The sequence below is a fragment of the Balaenoptera ricei genome, chromosome 1 (genome assembly GCF_028023285.1).
Source record: "Balaenoptera ricei isolate mBalRic1 chromosome 1, mBalRic1.hap2, whole genome shotgun sequence".
NCBI classification, from domain to species: Eukaryota; Metazoa; Chordata; class Mammalia; order Artiodactyla; family Balaenopteridae; genus Balaenoptera; species Balaenoptera ricei.
In genome coordinates, this window is record NC_082639.1 from 64,295,479 (window position 1) to 64,314,816 (window position 19,338).

The window sequence follows — 19,338 nt, forward strand, 5'->3', positions numbered from 1 at the left end:
TAGTACAAAGATAAAATGCTGAAAGTTTCTAGTCAGAAGAGAAAAACAATGAACAGAAGTTCACATACATCAGACTGAGACCTGAATGGCAATGGACTTCTCAAAGGTAACACTGGAAGCTAGAAGACAATAAAATAATTCTGAGAAAATTCTGAAGGTTCTACACAGTTAAATCATCAATCAAACATAAATGTAGCATAAAGACATGTTTAGACTTTCAAGGTTTTAAAAAATTTACCTCCTATATATAATTTCCCAGTAAACTAATGGAAAAAGCACTGCATTAACATAAGAAAATAAAACAAGAAAGAACAAGATATAGAATCCTGGAAACAAGGCATAGAACACACAACACAGCATAGAAACAAATGAATTCTCGGGATCACAATTGAAGTGATGTACCAAGATGACAGCTGTTAAGAACAAGTTTAGAAAGCAAGCAGTCCTGATTAAATCAGCAAATTAAGGGCTCAAGCAGAAGTATCTTGAAAATATATATATATGGGTGTGCTTGGTGATAGTGGAGGTTTAACTCTTATGAGGTTTCCAAACAAGTTTTAAAAAAATAGTATAAGAAAGCAAACATAGCCTAATATATTGTGTGATTCAGCTGTGAGTAGTATTTACATAGCCATAATAATAAAAATAATAAAAATTAATTAACCCCCAAATAGTCATAATATAATTCTATTGGGAGAAAAGAGGAGGGGACATGTTAAGAGTATGTATTAAGGAGGATTTATAAGATAATTAAACCTCTATCTTTCACAGTAGAAATTGTATATAATATCTAAAATTGAAAAAGAAATTTTAGGAGAATAAGCATATTACTTGGAAATATAAAAGTAAATAACAGAAGAGTCATTAATAATTATTAAATGATTATTGTCTTGGGGTAGCAAGAAGAGTGAGTGGGGAGGTATGGAGCATGGAACTATTATTTTTCCGTCATTTCATTTTGGTTTATAAACCTAGGTTCATTTTGGTTTATGAACCCAGTTCAATAACTGGATTAAAATAAAATTACTTTTAAATAAAAGATGCAGAGCTTTAGGAAATATATAAAGTACATGAACCTCATAAAGAAGTGAGGAAATAACAAACAAAGCCTGACAAATGAGGATCTGGTAGAGTTCGACCAGTTCACATACACAGAAGAAAAAAAAATTCAATAAGGATAAAGACACTACCATGAATTTTTAAAAAGGAAAAAAAATCAAATATTTCAGAAGTAAAAGGATGGAGGTAGGGGAAGATGGGAAATTGCTGTTTAAAGATTATAAAATTCCAGTTAAACAAGATGGAAAAGTCCTAGAGATCTGCTGTACAACACTGTGCCTATAGCTAACAATACTGTATTGTGCACTTAAAAATCTGTTAAGAGGGTAGGCCTCATACTAAATGTTCTTATCACAATAATGTTTAAAAGGTTTAAGAGAAACCTTGAGAAAAGTTATAAGACCTTCAAGTTATTTTACAAAACTGGTTTTATGATTCTTCTGTGAAAGACAGAGGTAAAGAAAAGAATATCATCTGATCATAACACATTCTATCAGAAGAAATTCTGCAAAAACAAAATAAAAACAGGTACACAAATGATGACCAAAATTTTATTAACAATAAAATGTATTTTTGTGTACAAAAAATAATTATCTTCAAAGCCTGAAGGACATTTAATATCATTTTAACTGAAATAATTTATATTAATTAATCTGATACTTGACAGATTTCCTGAAGGAGGTAACATACTGGCACAGCCATATGGTAACAAAACTATCAATTCAATATGGTTCTTGCTAATACTTATTTCTCCTAATTCCCAACTTCTACTCAAAATCAGGTCCTTCATATCCATGAAACAACTTTCTGCATATATATATTTATAAACTACTGAAAGAGATATGGATATTTTATCTAGAAGTCTCAACATGTATTTCATGGAGTCATATTTATAGTTCAAAATTAACATGCCCAAAGTCTAACAAATTTAATTACTCTTCATCAAAATATGTTCATTAAATATAATTTTAAAATTCATATAACTAACCTTTTTGAATGAGATGTCTTGGTTTTCCTGTTTTTAATTTATATAAAATAGAAGAAACATGTTTTCTCTGTTCACTAGAATATTTTAAATCAACAGGAGAATGTATATTCTGTGGAAACAAAATAAAAGCAATGACAACAATGATAATATCTCATATATGTTTTAGAGTTCTCAAAGAACCCTCATATGTATTATAATACATTATCATAATTGACTTTTATTTTAAAAACAACAGCAGAAACCTGTGAGGTAGGCAGAGTTAAGAAAAGATGAAAAGAGTTCCATTATGTATGATTCTGATAAATTATCTTTCTATTAAGAGTTAATGATATACTTTGGACAATGCTCTAAGAGAAATTGAGGGGAAGGGGGATCTGTCAGGAGGGTGCCATGACAAAAGGAATCAGAGGGGAGGAGAAATAAGGAATAAACAAAGAGAAGCAAGATAATGTTGTCCAGGAAGCCTGATGGAAGATTCAGAGTAAGAAAGGAGGGACAAAATTATTTCACAGAACACTAAAAGATAGTAAAATAGGTAGAAATAAATGGGGCCAGAATTATCACAGGCCTTAAAAGTACAAATGGATCAGATATGTGTGGAAGGAGTAATAAGTAGAATATTGATAAGGAGCTTTGTGGAAAGCAGAGGCACTGTCAGATGTAAACTATACAATGTCTGTAAACTGATTGGGGATGTTTTAATAATTGATACTGTGTTATCTCTCTTTCTCGTCACAGACCATTCAGGATTGGTACAGAGGAACCAGGTCAATCAGGAATCCAGGCTCTTTCAAAATGTATCATCTCTATCTTACTGCATCATCTACATGGCTTCCAGCCTCAAGATTTACTCATGAGTCAAGATAGCTACTAGAGCACCAAACACCATGTGTATATTTCAGTCAGCAAGATGGAGGAAAGGATAAAAATGACAAAAGGGCACAGGCCATGTGTCTTAAGGAACTTTCCCAGAGGCCCTTCCAATAATTTCTGTTCATAAATCACTGATCTCCCACAGCTAAAAAGGAGAGAGTAAGAAATGCAGCCTTTTTGCTAGGTACTTTACTTCCTGGAGTAAAATGGTGGGTCTGTTACCAAGAAAGAAGAGAAGGACAGATATTTGTAGGCAACTAACAGTCTGCTACAGGAAATAAAAAAATCAGAATCTTGGGAAGGGATATATGTTTGTATTTGGAAAAACTTTCCCAGGATATTATGCTTTCCTTGATGAGAACCACTGGTCTAAATTCTGAAGATTCACAAATATATATCCTCAGATCTCTTTTCTGAGATGCTTGGTTCTGTATATTTGTTTATGGAATACCTGTACAGTGCTTACCATTTGCCATTATTTTAAGCTCTTTATAGATATTAATTTATGTAATACTCATAACCACCATGAGCTGTGTTCTTTCACCCTGGAAAATCTCACAGACACAACATACTCAAGAGATTTGAAGTCATATCTTTCCTCTAAACCTATTAATACTTATTTCTAGTTTTGGTGACTAGCATTACCTTCATCCAAGGGGAGAAAAGTCACATAAATTCTCTAACATGTGATAGCTGATAGAATTTTTAAACAGAAATTTTTTTCATATTTCCCCTGCCTTGACTGTCCACTTATCCAAACCTCCTTTACTCTACAATTTAGAAAAAACACTTGGATATGTGTCCTAGTCCCCTGTACTTACAATTTTATGTCCAAATTCCTACACCATATAATACAGACATATTTAATTAAATATCCTTGAGTTTATTTTTATCTTTTAAATTTTATATGTAATGTCCTCTAATTGATTTTTTGAAAACATAGTCTCTATGCAGTGACTCATTGTGCAAGAATTTTTTTAATGCTCATGATAGGTACTAGGTATTATCTCATCCTGCAATGAATCTGTTTTTATTCTTCTCTAAAAAATCCTTCACTATAACTCTTACATAACACTATTTTCAGTCTTTACATGACAAAAATATTACTTTTTGCTAGAAAGACAAATAGCTACTTTTGAGTTAACCTATTCTCTCTATATTTAGAAAAATTTTAAGGTTGTCAAGAATAAATATAATAATACACTATCAAAACATGACAATATTTTAAATAATGCTGTTTCTATTTTCATTTGGGCTCAAATCTTACTATTAAAATATGACAAAAAATGTAGACCACTGTTTTGCAATCAAATCTGTAACAATCAGTTCTAAATGCTTTTTCAACCTCAAATTTATCCATCAATCTTCTTCAGGCCATATCATCATTCTTATATCTTCTTACTTCTATGAATTCTGCTCTATTTTGGTAACTACTCTCTGTCTTTCCCTCCTGACAATGCAATTCACATGTTAAAAATCACCTCAAATTCTACTTCAATCATAGAAATGGACCCTTTCTGTGCTCTAGATCTCATACTTATATTCTCCTCATGAGAAAATAATGAAAGTGGAATGAAAAGATATGTTCAACAATTCTGTTTCTACTAGTACTTATTTCTTTACCCCCTCCAAAAGAATAAGGAAATTTTTTAAAAGGTATATATCTATCTGTCAAATCTGAGTATCCAGACTCTATCACAAATAAAGTTAATTTGCAGAATCATGAAATTTAAAAGCCTCCAAGTCAAATCAATAGCTAGCTAGTTCCTTTCAGAAATATATTTTCTTTAGTTTGCCCACTTAGCCTTTTTTATATACTATCAACATATCATTGTTTGTCATCATATAAAATAATTTTCCCTTCCTTGGCTTTTATAAAAGAAGAACCATGACAAAGGGTGCTTATGTGATAGTGAAACAAATCTATAGAAAAATGATCATAGTGTCTAAAGCCCTAAATGAACTGAGGCTTATACAAGCTGCCAACATAAAGAAAATGGGATGTTTGTTTTATGTACTGTAAGAAAAAAAAAGAAAGGATGTGCCCATTTATTGATTGATCTTCAAAATCACAGAGAAAACAAGTTATGACAACACTGGAGAAAATCTAATATCTTGTTTTCAATAACAGAAAGGATACAGAAAGGATTAACTAAAGTGCCTTAAATTTAACACTGGTCTTCAATAATTTAGGAAAACATTTAAAGGATTTTTGGTAGCATTTAGAAAAGAAATAATCACCAAGGAGCAATATATATTGAAAATAAACTAATTTACATCAGATATAATTTTATTTTTAACAGGATCAGAATTAACTCAGGTTCAAATATCCTTGATATGATAAACCTGCATTTCAGCAACATGTTTGATAAACACTTTCACTACTTATGGAAAGACAGTATGATTAGGTGGAGATCAAAGATGTTGAGTTATCACATGGAAAAGAGTAAGGATTAGTAAAATGATGCCAACCTGAAGGGAGAACTCTAATGTCTTGATATGTGGACATGTTCTTAGCCCTATGCTGATCAATAGTTATATGAATGATGTGAATAAAAATATAAAGAAAATGCTTATCAAATTTTCAAAGGGAGTGGTAAAAGAACAAAATCAGTTAATACTGGACAAATTTAAAAGATTATCAATAGACTGGAGCAATGGGTCAAATTGAATAGATGAATGTTAATAGGAATAAATATTGCAGTTGGGCAAAACGAATTTAATCACTACAATAATATATTTAAAAACATGAATGATAAAAAATATTTTAGTCAAGAATAAATTAAAAGTCCACTGTGTGATGACTTTATGCTGTATAAGCATTCCATCTAGAATGAGAGAAATGGCAATCTTACCATATTCATTTCTGAACCATAGCTGAAGTACTGTTTCAGGTCAGGGCAACATATTTTCAGATGATTATAGTTAACCTGGGACATGAAAAGAAAGGAGCCTACCTACTGAATTATTTTTAAAGTAAGCCCTATGTAAATAAGCCACATATAAATCTAGTGTAGAGAAGAGATAACAAAGAGATCCGGGCTTCTCACATCCTCCAACTGCCATCTTCCTCATCTTGTAAAATGATACCATTCTCTTATTCAAACCATAAAAGTTTAGGATTTCATCTCTATTTTATCCTTTTTCTGAAACACTTTATCTAAGTCATCAGCAAATCTTGGCAATTCTACCTCCTGAATCTATTTCAAATCTTTCACTTCTCTCTGTTTTCACTTTACTTCTCTAGTGTAAGCTATAATCATCCCTTCTAAACAGAAATAGCTTCCTATTGGTCTCTGTCTTAACCCTAGCTGTTACAAGATATATTTATATTTGTCAAAAGGTAAATATGATCATGTTTCTCTTTAGCTTTAAAATCCCATAATGGCTGTCCAAGGTGTTCAGTCCTTACTATGAGGTACAAAAACCCAGCAAAATATGGCCCTTGACTACACAATCAAACACATCTTGTGTGCTACTCAACTTTGTTCACTATACTCCTGCCACACTGGATTTCATTCAGTACCTTGAACCCAACTCAACTAAAACAAGTTACTGCACACCTCAGATCCTTGTGTAAGGTCTTCCCTCTGCCTAGAACACTCTCCTTCCTATACTTTGCATGGCTAGCTTCCCATCCTTTAGGTCTTAATTGTAAATATTATCTCCGCAGATAAAAACATTCTGTGACAATCCTATGAGAAGTGGGCATCCTCCTATTATTCCCTATTTCAGCACCTTATATATTTAATTCATAACATTTATCACAATTTTATTTGTTTGTTTACTAGGGTTACATTTTTTTTTTTTCCTTAGAATCTAGTCCACAAGGGGCTAATGACTTTGCTTATCTTGTTTACTCAAAGCCAGGAATGGCCCCTGGCACTCAGCAGATACTCAATAATTATTTGTTACATGTTGAATGAATAGTACTAAAGAGAAGTGCTAGAAGGAATGAGTGAAGGTTTAGGAACTTTGGCTAACATAAAATAATATAATATAAACTTCATTTTTTGGAAAGTGTCTAACAACTAGACATAATTTTAAAATAAATTTCTAACATATTTTTTAAAGGACTCTAACCCAAGTAACACTTTTCAATATTCTATTCTTTCATTCCTGATATTTTTCATACTCTATGGTTACTCCAAAGCATTTCACTGAGCAACCCTTTACAATTATCCTATCCTCTTCTTCTAAGCTCTTTATCATGTACATCAACACAGACTCTCTAAATTTCCTGAAGCATCTTTTACTTTATCATTTCTCAATACCCACAAAAAAACATAAACATCACCATCTGATATGAATAATTATGTATTTATTCAGGCACATGTCTCTATCTACCTACATCACAATGACAATGAAAGAACTCTTCTTTGATGGTATTGAGTGGAGAAGCTAAGAAAAAATCATCTATAAGAGGTATGGAAATAGGGAGAGATAATCTGTATATGATTAAATATCACTCAATCATAATGAGAAAAAAAATTCTCAGAGTACTACTGAAAACTGGAATAGATTAACTGAGGATCTATGCAGCTTCCTGTAATTGACAAACCAAACAAGTACATGGTTGTAAAATATCAGGTGGATGACTGGACTAGATATTTAACTATCCAAAGAGAAATGATAATTTATCATTTAATACTAAGGAGTGGTGACAGTGGTAACAATTTCCTCAATCTCCTTTCTAGACCAAGGGTAAATAATTTATGTCAAATTTTCTGTCTTTGAAAATCAAGATTCCTTTTCAACCCTTAGTGGTTTGAGTTTCTAAACTTAGCCTAGTTAGTGCTCTGAAGATTGTTTGGTTTTGTTTTCACATTATATATTATGCAAATCAGAGTCCTTTGACTTTAAAGGAAATTATAAGTCTTTGGTCAAAGCATATTGTTAACAGAGACTCATTGTTATGTTATCTATTTATCCCTGTACTATCTATACTATCCTATACCCGAGCAAGCATTTGTTTTGTCTATATTATATATTATTCATTGTAAGTAGTCTCCATTTCAAGGATGATTCCAAAAACCTCCTTAGAATCACAGCCAAGACACCAGCCCCTTGGTATCCTACCCCATTTGTTGTTTTTGTTGTTTCTGTTGCCTTTCCTCTTCTCAGCCAAGACATCATCTTTAAAAGTGCTAATCCAGATCTTAGGTCTTCTATATAATACTCAAAGAGATAACTTTAGGAGTATGCTAAAACCGAAACTAAAAAAAGTGGTTCTTTTATGTCTGAATGAAAACCTGTTAGCTCTAGTGTTTGACTACACACCCTCTCATTAACTTAGCAAGCAAAGCCTTCACCAGAGAGGAGGCTAATGTATAGTGATCCATGTATTGCAAGGTCCACTTGATCTCTGCTTTAAAGAATAAGTGTTAGTTAGCAGGAAAAACCATGGAGGAAGGGGCATGGTTTAAGGTAAAAATTTTATGAGGAAAACGTTACTTTTTAAGATAGTCCCCCTTTAAGCAACTGGCAGGTTTAACTGATATTTGAAAAATTGCTACTACCTTGTATTTGATCCCAATCTTACTTTATCTTAACAATGAAGACTAGAAATGAAGTGATAATATTCTTGATATGGGGAAGAGAATTCACAAAGGATGACCTGGATAAACAAATACAGGAGAAACCTAGTAGATATAGAAAGAAATGTGGCATTTCTCTTCTATACAAAAAAGTAGCCACAGGAAATGAGGATGGCTGAAATTATATTTTGCTGCAATTGTCCAGTTAAAGAACATGTGGGAAAAAAGCATCATAGGAAGATATGCTCCCTCAGTTTAAGAATGATTAAAGTCTAAGTTCTATCCTCACCAAGATTAGAGGTGCCAATGAGTAAATCATTGAGGCCCACTCTTTGCTATATTGACACCGGTAATACAGCAACTGCTTAGTATTAGCGGTTGTCAAACCCAGTAAAAAAGAGATGCTGCAAACTTCCAGAGTTTAGATAAGTTACAATTTCAAGTTCAGAGAACACAACAGTAGTTCATGAATAGTAATAATTGATAGTAGGCAGAGTAATGAAAGTACAGGGCATGAGGAAATTTCGGAGTATACAAGTTTATGTTTCTTTGAAAAATCTCTCCAGAAAAGTATTTGATTACTATTTACATGACAATGCAATTCTATTCATAATCCTTTTAAAAATATATTTTTTACATTGTCTAATAGACAACATATTATATAGTAATAATTGTAAATAATTCTGTATCTTGTTTGCCTAAGGATCACATTTTAAAAAGAGTGTAACTCTACATAATCGATATAATTTTGTTCATAACTTTCAAGCACTTATTGCGTTCTACCTTATATAATATTTAAGTACATTTTTCATCCCTAGAAGAAATTATTCTCTGTGAGGACTGGGGCCATGGTTTACTTATCTCAATATCCCTGCACCACTTTGACTTGATTCTTCAATCTCTGTTGCAGTATCAACTCACAAATAACAAAAAAGGATTGAGACATTTGATTAGTTTTTTTCAACAAATATGTATTGAGTGCCAGCTATATCCATGGCACTGTGTTAGGCATAGGTACAAAGTTATTATTTTGTGAATATTTAAATTCTGTACTTCTCAAAATATGGCATAATTTAATGATTAATCCTCTATGTAGATATAGAAAACATGAGAAGCAAGATAAAGACATTGAAAGTGAGAAAAACATAGTAGAAAGCACAGGTTGAATGCTAAACACATTCCTGATAAAATGTGCATTTTATTAAACCTCAAATGTTAACTCAATTGATTAAAATAATATTTAGTAAATTATTTAGTAAATAAATAATTTTTAATCTAATCATTTTTAAATGAAAGGGATATAGTATGTATTAGTAATATAAGTTAACACTGCTTAAGTAATCCCCAAATGAGACCACTCACATGCTGGTATAAAATTTAATGATGGGCAGTGAAATAGAACTTTCTAGGAAAAAAAAACCCTTTTCCCTCAGCAGTAAAATATACAGCTCAAGAGTCTATATTTCTAGGTATATTTGAACAATGTTTATATTTATGAGAAGAGGAGAAAAGAACAAAGAGACCTCCAATATTTTATGATGTTTAGGTTGTTCTCTAACCTACACACCTTAAGCAAATCTAGCATTTTAGACAGTTTATGGTTTAAATTGGTTTAGAATCCGAAGAGGGGTTTATATTACCATAAAGAAAACATCTCAATAAATTAACATAGTAGCCATATATATAATCATGTTTCTAAAGTAAAGTATATTATAACCAACTTAAATATGCTTTATAAATACATACTTATAAACTATTAAATTGACTCAGTAACAATTACTTGGATAATATTTTCTAAAATTGAGGATTTAGCCTTCCACAACTGGGAGTAATATACTAATTTGCGGAATTCAGAATATTTGTAAATGTTGCATCATACAAGCTCTTATTACTAGACTAAGGACTAAAACAGCTGTTTCTAATGCCGTATAATTATACTTCTTCCCTCCAAATGATACATACAGCTCAGGAACTGCAGGGACTGTTTTGAGCAAAAAATAGATTATATAATATATATGCATACATATGTGTGTGTGTATAAAATAGTATACGTACACACACTCAGGAGATAGATAGATAGAGATGTTCAATAAAGTGTTTTACCTGACCTTGAGTTGCCAGCCTGCAAGTTCTACAGCCTAAGTACAAATCACATTCTGTCCAACTTCACAATGTAACGAGCACAGCTTCCTAAACAACCTCAGCCCTACTGCTCTTATGGAAATATTTCCACCATGGTCCAAATGTTTATTATTTACATGAAGTCCAACATTCCTGAGGCTGGATAAAATGACTCAAAACTGTAGTTACCAAACTTTCAAATGCAAACAGGTTTATTTTCAGTTCTTAAGCTAATAAAGTAGGTATTGTCAGAATCCTTATATTTTGTTAAACAAAAACTTATATATAAAGAAATGGCTGCAATTTATTGTGAGTCTCTACAGGCTTTCTAGGTGGATATAATCACCAAAACCCATGCTTAGATGGAATATCTCTAAAATTATCTTAAATAGATCAGAGAGCAGCAACGTGATTCAATAATTAATATTTTCCATGTCATGGTACCTAAATTTGTTTTGAGAAAATTCAATACTGTCAATTTCTAGGTGAGTCATAGTACACAAATCTTTGTCACTCAAGGCTTAGACAATATTAAAATACATTGAAATAGCCACTCTCTCTTACCTTGAATAAATAAAAATTCATTTTAAGTAAGTGGTAAAGAATGGTCATTTTATTATCTTTTTATTATAAAAAGATGGACAGCTTGAAAAGTTTTGCATTAGCAGTCTTTGCAAAGCAAATTTTTTTATGCTGGTACATTTCATTGGACTTAAAAATGGTAATATTAGCTTTCTCGCATGAGGAAGTAAATAATTTCGTGAACAGTTTTATGCAAGTTTCAAATCATTAAATTATGCTGGCTTGGATGAATTATTAAGTGTATTTCTCTTTTCAACTTTACACTTATCTTTTGTTTACAGCTGATATCCCTAGTGTCCAATCAGAGACAGGTTTTCATCCTGTTGTCCAGGGAATGATGGGCACAATTCCTTTTGACACTGATGAGAGGTGAATACATAAATCCAGCCCACTTCAGTGAAAATTGACCCATAATTTTTTTTACCCTGAAGAAAAATACAGTAATAATGTTTAAAGATGGAAAAAAATACAGTTAAACTCTTGAGGTGTACCATTAGTTAACGATAATCAGCAAACATTATATTTTGCCTTGAGGACAGTGAGCTCCAGATTTGCTTTTCGGTGCTCATGAATTCTAATAATTATGGCTCTCTATATGATAGCAAGAAACCTAAAAATATGAATGATAGGTTTTTCACATTTCAATGAACTCAAAACTTAAAACTAAAAAGGAAAGGCATAATTTTAAAATATTCTTCTACCTCTTCTCTCCCCTAAGATTTTTCTTATGAAATGAGTGTATGCATTTCCTATAAATATTTAGTAATTGAAAATATACACAATTTCTCACATAAAGATTATGCACCAATTTAAAAACATGTGGATCTTGTATAAAACTCTAATGGTGTTTCTGAACTAGCATTTTCAAAATTATATCAGCATTCCTAAGATTTGGGGAAAAGAATGACTTGGCACAGTATGTCAGATCAATTGCCCCTAAATCAAATATCCCACCTCTAATAGTAGAAAAAAGAAACACTGTGAACAGTTAAGGCTATAAAGCAAAAACATTTTCATTTACTTTAATGCTGAGAATCTTTTCATATATTTATTGGCCATTTGTGTATCTTCTTTGGAGAACTATCTATTCAAAAATCCTTTGATCGTTTTATAATAAGTTGTCTTTTTATTGTTGAATTATAAAAATTCCTTATATATTTTTGATACAAGTCTCTTATCATACAAATCAGTTGAAAACATTTTCCCGTTTTGTGGGTTGTCTGTTCACTTTCTTAATGGTAAATTTTTAATTTTGATGAAATCCAATTTACATGGGTATTTTTTTTTAAATAAATTTATTTATTTATTTATTTATTTTTGGCTGTGTTGGGTCTTCGTTTCTGTGTGAGGGCTTTCTCTAGTTGCGGCGAGCGGGGGCCACTCTTCATCGCGGTGCACGGGCCTCTCACTATCACGGCCTCTCTTGTTGCGGAGCACAGGCTCCAGACGCGCAGGCTCAGTAGTTGTGGCTCACGGGCCTAGTTGCTCCACGGCATGTGGGATCTTCCCAGACCAGGGCTCGAACCCATGTCCCCTGCATTGGCAGGCAGACTCTCAACCACTGCACCACCAGGGAAGCCCTACATGGGTATTTTTGTCACACAGTTTTCTTATGACATCTAAGAAACCATTTTCTAAACCAGTGTCTCAAAGATTTATTTTTATCTTTTTTCTAAGAGTTTTATAAATTTAGCTCCTAAATTTAGGCATATGATTCATTTTGCGCTAATCTTTATATAGTATGAGATAGAGGTTCAAAATCGTTCTTTTATATTGGATATCCAGTTGTCTAGCACCATTTTTTTTTTTTTGGAAAAAAGAAGAAAAAAAAAAAAACCTCATCCTCCTCCTATTGAATTATCTTGGTACCCTTGTGAGAACTTGATTGACCATATGTAAAGATTTATTTATGGACTCTATTCCATTGATCTGTATGTCTATCCCCCACAATCATTTTGTCATTCCAGAATTTTTATTATTTAAATAATATGCTACTGAAAAAAAAGCCCAATATCTTAAGAATCTCTAGCAGTGTAGTTTAACTATTGTGTTATACTTTAGATTTAAATCTATTATCCTCGAATTTGTGTTTGATGTCATCATACTCAAATTCAAAGATAAATCAACATGCAAACAAACTCCTCTCACGTGCACAAATGATATATTATTTACCTCCAAACTTTTTTAAAGTTTGCAATTTTAAGATTCATGGATGGATAGAAAATTTGATGTGGAGAGAAAGTTTCTAAGAGTTGACAAGTGGAAAGAATATTCAAAGACCTTAGAGACAATTGATTTTTCCATCCATAGAACACTTATTTATCCCATTGATAGACCACATGGTATATTGCAAATTTCGTGGCCTTCATAATCACAAAATCAACTTTGCCTGCATACTTTAAACGTAATAGATATATACTGGCATAAATTTATACATATAAATAGGTATCAGTACAAATATTTTTGATATGAGTGTTAAAACTTGGTTTTATTTTTTATTAGTTTTTATTGGAGTATAGTTGCTTTACAGTGTTGTGTTAGTTTCTGCTGTACAGCAAATTGAATCAGTTATACATATACATATATCCACTCTTTTTTAGATTCCCTTCCTGTTTAGGTCACCACAGAGCATAAATTTCAAGTACTCTGCTCTAACTTCAGTGCTCAGCATACTATGGGAAAATCAAGAAGAGTGGAAATTTTCGTTCTTTCGGAATTTGTTGTTTAGATGAGGTAATAGAGTAATGACCAATACATCTATATAAATAAGCACCAAATATGTGATGGAACATATTAAAAAATGAATGTCAAAAAAGAAAAGATCGAGGGTCAGACTGAAAAAAAATAACTATATGAACAAAGTTGTGGAGGTGAAAATTAGCTTTGCAAATGTGTGAATGGGAAAGAAACTATGAGAGGAATTGTGGAAACTGAAGTTGGATAGGGCCGTTAATGGACATTTTAATTTTCACTTGAGTGTTTAAAATGATTATTTAGCAAGAAAAAATTTCTCTATACATTTTAATACCATACGCACAGTTACATACCTATCAAATTACTTAGAATTAACAAGTTACATTTGCTATTCAACTTTGTGTAGGATAATGGGCAATCAGATGTTAGGATGATTATTTAATTACTTTATTTATGATGTAAAGGAGAGAGTAAAGAGTGAAATTTTATAGCTATCAGCCTTAAGTTTTCTATGTATTAAAATGTCACAGACAGAGGACAAGAGAATGTAGGAAGGTTCCCAGAGGCTAAATGAAAGAGCATAATAGAGACCATAGATTCCAGTAGTTTATGGGCATTTTATAATTTTGTGTCAGTTTATCTTTTCAATGTTTCTTGCTTACTATTCTGTTGTACACAGTACACGTCAGCTGGTTGTCTCTTCACCTTTCTCTTCAGTCTCCTGTTTGCCTCATGTTTTCCTTAGGTAAATTAAGCATTATCTATTTATTTCACATCTGCCTAATTCATGTTCCCAGTTTCTTCAATATGCTTTCCAGTGAGCTCAACCTTCAGATAATGTTTACATTTTAAAAAAGTATCATGCAAATTGGAAATTCAACATGCATTTTATCTTGCAATTCATGGGAAATGGTATATTAATTAAAGCAAAACTGGTTAGGCTAAGAAAGAATTTGGACTTGGCCATTGGAGCAGTACAGGAGACAGAATGGTTATAGTGCTAGGAACTAGCAAAGGAGGGTCAGTCTGGTAAGTAGCTTTATATCCAGTGAGCTCTATTCACTGTCCGCATGGCTAGCAGCAAGGGACCAACTAATATGAAAAGTTGAGCAACACTGAAATTGGGTCAGGTTGAGAAAGAAAGCTGGTATTAATGAAGTCTGTTATTGAGTATCAAAGCCTAGACACTGTGCTCAATGACTGTTTTAAAAAGAAAACTGGTACTATAGACTCGATTGCTAGAATGGAGGCTTGGGAAATGGTCCAAGGCAGATGTCAAGGTAGAACTGGGAAACATTTCAAAGGCAGAATGGAGTGGTGAAGGCTTCAGAATGACACAAAATACTAATTACCATAATTATGTGTCAGGCTATGAGCAAAGGTAAATTAGTAGGGAACTCCAAGTATTAGTCTGGAGACTAGTCTTATTGTCTTATAGACTTAGTCTTATTATCTCCTATCATAGTTAGGTCCTAGAATTGGAAGGAGAATGGAGTCTGTATGTTGGAGATTTAGTAGCTCCAAAGGAGGGAAAGGATGATTACAGAAATAGAGCTTTATATCTTGCCAGCAGCTTTTCCTTCAGAAAAGAACCATTGCTGCATACTGTGAAAGATTCTAGTATTAGAATTAAGCTCAGTAGAATTAACTATATTTGATCTTGGCTGCTATGAATCAGTTAGCCAGTTATTGAGAGCAAAATCTCTTCTTTTTCAGCAATAGGGCTAATATATAAAAGCATTGCTATGTGTTCCCTCCAATTCACCTCCATTCCAGTACATTGCCTTCTTTCTACAATTACACCATCAAACAGTCTCCATCTCAAAGTAGGCACTAAAATGCCTTTGTTCATTCACCTTAGATTAAGTTTTTGGTGCCAAGGCCAAAACCTCCTTCCTGGAATCTCATCTTTACTTCCTTTTGTTTAAGAATGAGATTATTCCTACAATTGTACCTCTTTATTTCTCTCTTCAGCTTACAGCATTAAATAAAAGGATAAAGTCCCTGATATCTCCAGAGCTAATATTTCTTCTCTTTTAATGTTAGAGGAAATTAGTTTCTCTTAGTTGGAATATTGTTACTAGTATTTGTCTTACGCATATTTCTATTTAAATTTATTTATACCATACTGTATTATGTGAATGTCTTAACTCTAGGAATATAAGCCACTTTATGGCAGGTTGTAATTTAGTTGTTTTGCCACCTTTTACCTAGCATAGTCATATGCACATAGGAGGCATTCAACAAATATTTATTGATTTAAAATACTATTCATTGCATTTACAGGAAGTATAATCCAAACTCTACTTATACTTTTTGAGTCATAATTTATAACTCATGGAGTCATTTTAGTATATTTTCTGAAAATATTAATCCACTGTGCTAGTAGAAAAAGAGTAGGTAATAGAATTCTGCTTATCACTGAGATCTTTGTATGGGGGCAGCAAATCTAAACCACAATGAAGTACCACTTCATACTCACTATGATGGCTATAATTAAAAATACAGAAAATAATAAGTGTTGGTGAGGATTTGAAGAAATTAGGACTCTCATACATTGATGATATAAATGCAAAATGGCACAGCTGCTGTGGAAAACAGTTTGGCAGTTCCCCAAAAAGTTAAACATAGAATTACCATATCATCCTGTTATTTCACTACTAGATATATACACAAAAAAACTGAAAAGTATGTCTACACAAATATTTGTACATGGATGTTTATAGCAGAATTATTAATAATAGTCATAAATTGGAAGCAACCCAAGTAATGAATGGACTTTAAAGTGTGGTATATTCATACAGTGAAATATTATTCAGTTATAAAAATGAATAAAGAACTTATACATGTTACAACATGGATAAATCCTAAAAATATGCTAAGTGACAGAAGCCATACACAAAAGACCACATATTTTATCTTCCAATTATATTAAATGCCCAGAATAGGCACACTCATAGAGATAGAAAATAGCTTAATGGTTGTTAAGGCCTGTTGGGAGTACTGCTAATAGGTATGGGATTTCTTTTGGGGTTGATGAAAATGTTCTGGAATTAGATAGTGATAATGGTTGCAAAAGTTTGTGAAAAGACTAAAAACCACTGAATTATATACTTAAGATGGATGAATTTTGTGTTATGTAAGTCATATATCAGTAGAGATGTTACAAAAAATATTGTGAAGTTAACAATACAGTTTTGTAGTGCTTGTCAGAATTCTAATGAAATGTCAAAAATGTGAAGTACCAAAAAATAATAAATATAATAGAAAGAGACCTGATTTTCCAGGTGATTTAGGATTCAAGTTTTCAAAACACTATAAAGTATTGTTCTTCATGATAATTCAACAATGTAAACAAAAAGCCAAATAGACATGCAGAAGTTTTTTTTAGCATTTGCTAAAACTGAAGCATAAAATAACTAAACTGTGCAAAACAACACATTTATCAAAAATTAACCATATAATACTTTCAGAACCTTTGAATTTATTAATAGAATTTTAATATGTTTTATTTCCTTTTGAATCCTAAATACAAATTATTTAGTGGCATTTACAAAGTCATAATGAATCAAGTTTCAAGCTATATTACTTAGAACAGAAACAGAAACCAACAAAGCCATTTTTTTTTAAACTGAGATAAAATGCTATTAGAATTCACCTGTAAAAAAAAGAGTGCTGACAATTATTAGGTACATATTCCCCCAAATACAGAATAGTTGCTCAATATCAAGAAGTAATGTACAACATACATGGGCTTTCCTGGTGACGCAGTGGTTAAGAATCTGCCTGCCAGTGCAGGGGACACGGGTTCAAGCCCTCTTCCAGGAAGATCCCACATGCCACGGAGCAACTAAGCCCGTGCACCACAACTACTGAGACTGTGCGCTAGAGCCCGTGAGCCACAACTACTGAAGCACACGTGCATAGAGCCCATGCTCCGCAACAAGAGAAGCCACTGCAATGAGAAGCCCGTGCACCGCAACGAAGAGTAGACCCTGCTCGCCACAACTAGAGAAAGCCCACACACAGCAACGAAGACTCAATGCAGCCAAAAATAAAAATAAAATAGAATAAATAAATTTAAAAAAAAAGAAGTAATGTACAACATACAGACTGTTATGGCAGTCATAGGAAGAAGAAACACTGACTAATAAATTTAACACTTTAAATTATAAAATCAACATAAAGTAAATCAGATTTGAGGTTTAAAACATACTCGAAAAAAAAGAGGATGGTTATCAGGTCAAAAGAAAACTGTACTAGTTATTTAATAACAGAGGGAAACATGGAGCATCAAGATGCATCCACAAATTGGTAGAATAGAAATTTGGGCCAATTCTGAAGTTTATAAATGCCAGATGAAAGAACTTTTAAGTCTTTTGAAAAACAGGAGAGATTTATCAAGAAAGTCAGGAAGGCAAGACACCAGCGAGGTAAGCCCAGCACTCAAAGCAGCTTTTGTTCTCAGACTATCTGGACATCAGGAAAAAAACAACTTTTAAACTAAAGTACAGGTTTGGTGGCTCAGGAGGTCAGGAGTCAAATATCAAAGGCCATGTCCACTCAAGGAGAGGATGCTGTCCACATTCAACTGGGAACTCAAAGGGCTACATGATGAAACATAAGTGAACAGCCCTAAACCAAAATGAAAGCTTCATAATTCATAAAATCCCAAGTTTTGAATTTCAGGTGGCCCAGTATTGGTGGTACTTGGTGACAGCAAATGAAAATATTATCTGGAGGAAAGTATCTTCATTCAAGAGTCCAAAATTCCCACAAATAACATTTCAAATATAGTGAGCAGTTCAAAAGACCCAAGTTACTGAAATTAATTGATGCAGACTATAGAGTTACTCTGTTTGCTATGTTTTAAAAAAGAAAAGTCAAGTTTGACATAGCTACAGAAAAAAAAAAAAAGAAAATGTAAAAAGTAAAAAGGAAAGTTTGGAAAAGAACCAAAAAAGCCTTAGAAATCTGAAGAATAAATCCATATCAATTAGGAACAAAAATGGGTGATCCAATGACAGATTAGACACAGCTAACAAGAGAATCACTGAACTGGAGGAGAAGCTGAATAAAAATTTCAGAAAGAATCATGGAGAAACCAAAAAATGAAATATGTAGAAGAGAAAAGAAGGATCATAGAGAATGCAAGTTCATTAGTAATAAATAGTAAACATCCTATTACAAGATTTTTGACATCAATGGAACTTAGCTTTGCTTTAACTGTATCAGGTGAATATATTAATTCAAATGGAAAGCTGCATGTCATCTGACATTTAAGTATTAATTTTATTTCATAATATTGTATCATAACAGTCTACATTTATTAAATACTTCCTTTCTTTACTTCTTATTTTCTACCTTCTTTTCCATTTGTATTCTATATCTGCTCTGTAGCAAAGATGGCTATTTGTTCCCCAATATTGGTTCTCCTTCACTTTCATAATAGAATCCTTGATTTTTGTCTGGATACATTTCTGC

At 32.4% G+C, this 19,338-nt stretch overlaps 1 protein-coding gene across 1 annotated transcript in view; it reads right to left on the minus strand.

Annotated features, from left to right (window-relative positions):
* Nucleotides 1–19,338, minus strand: part of LRRIQ3 (leucine rich repeats and IQ motif containing 3) — a 225,305-nt gene that overhangs the window by 66,340 nt on the left and 139,627 nt on the right. The window contains exon 6 of the mRNA XM_059899348.1: nucleotides 2,048–2,156. Coding sequence (XP_059755331.1) covers nucleotides 2,048–2,156 — 109 coding nt within the window. The remainder of the gene's footprint in view (nucleotides 1–2,047; nucleotides 2,157–19,338) is intronic.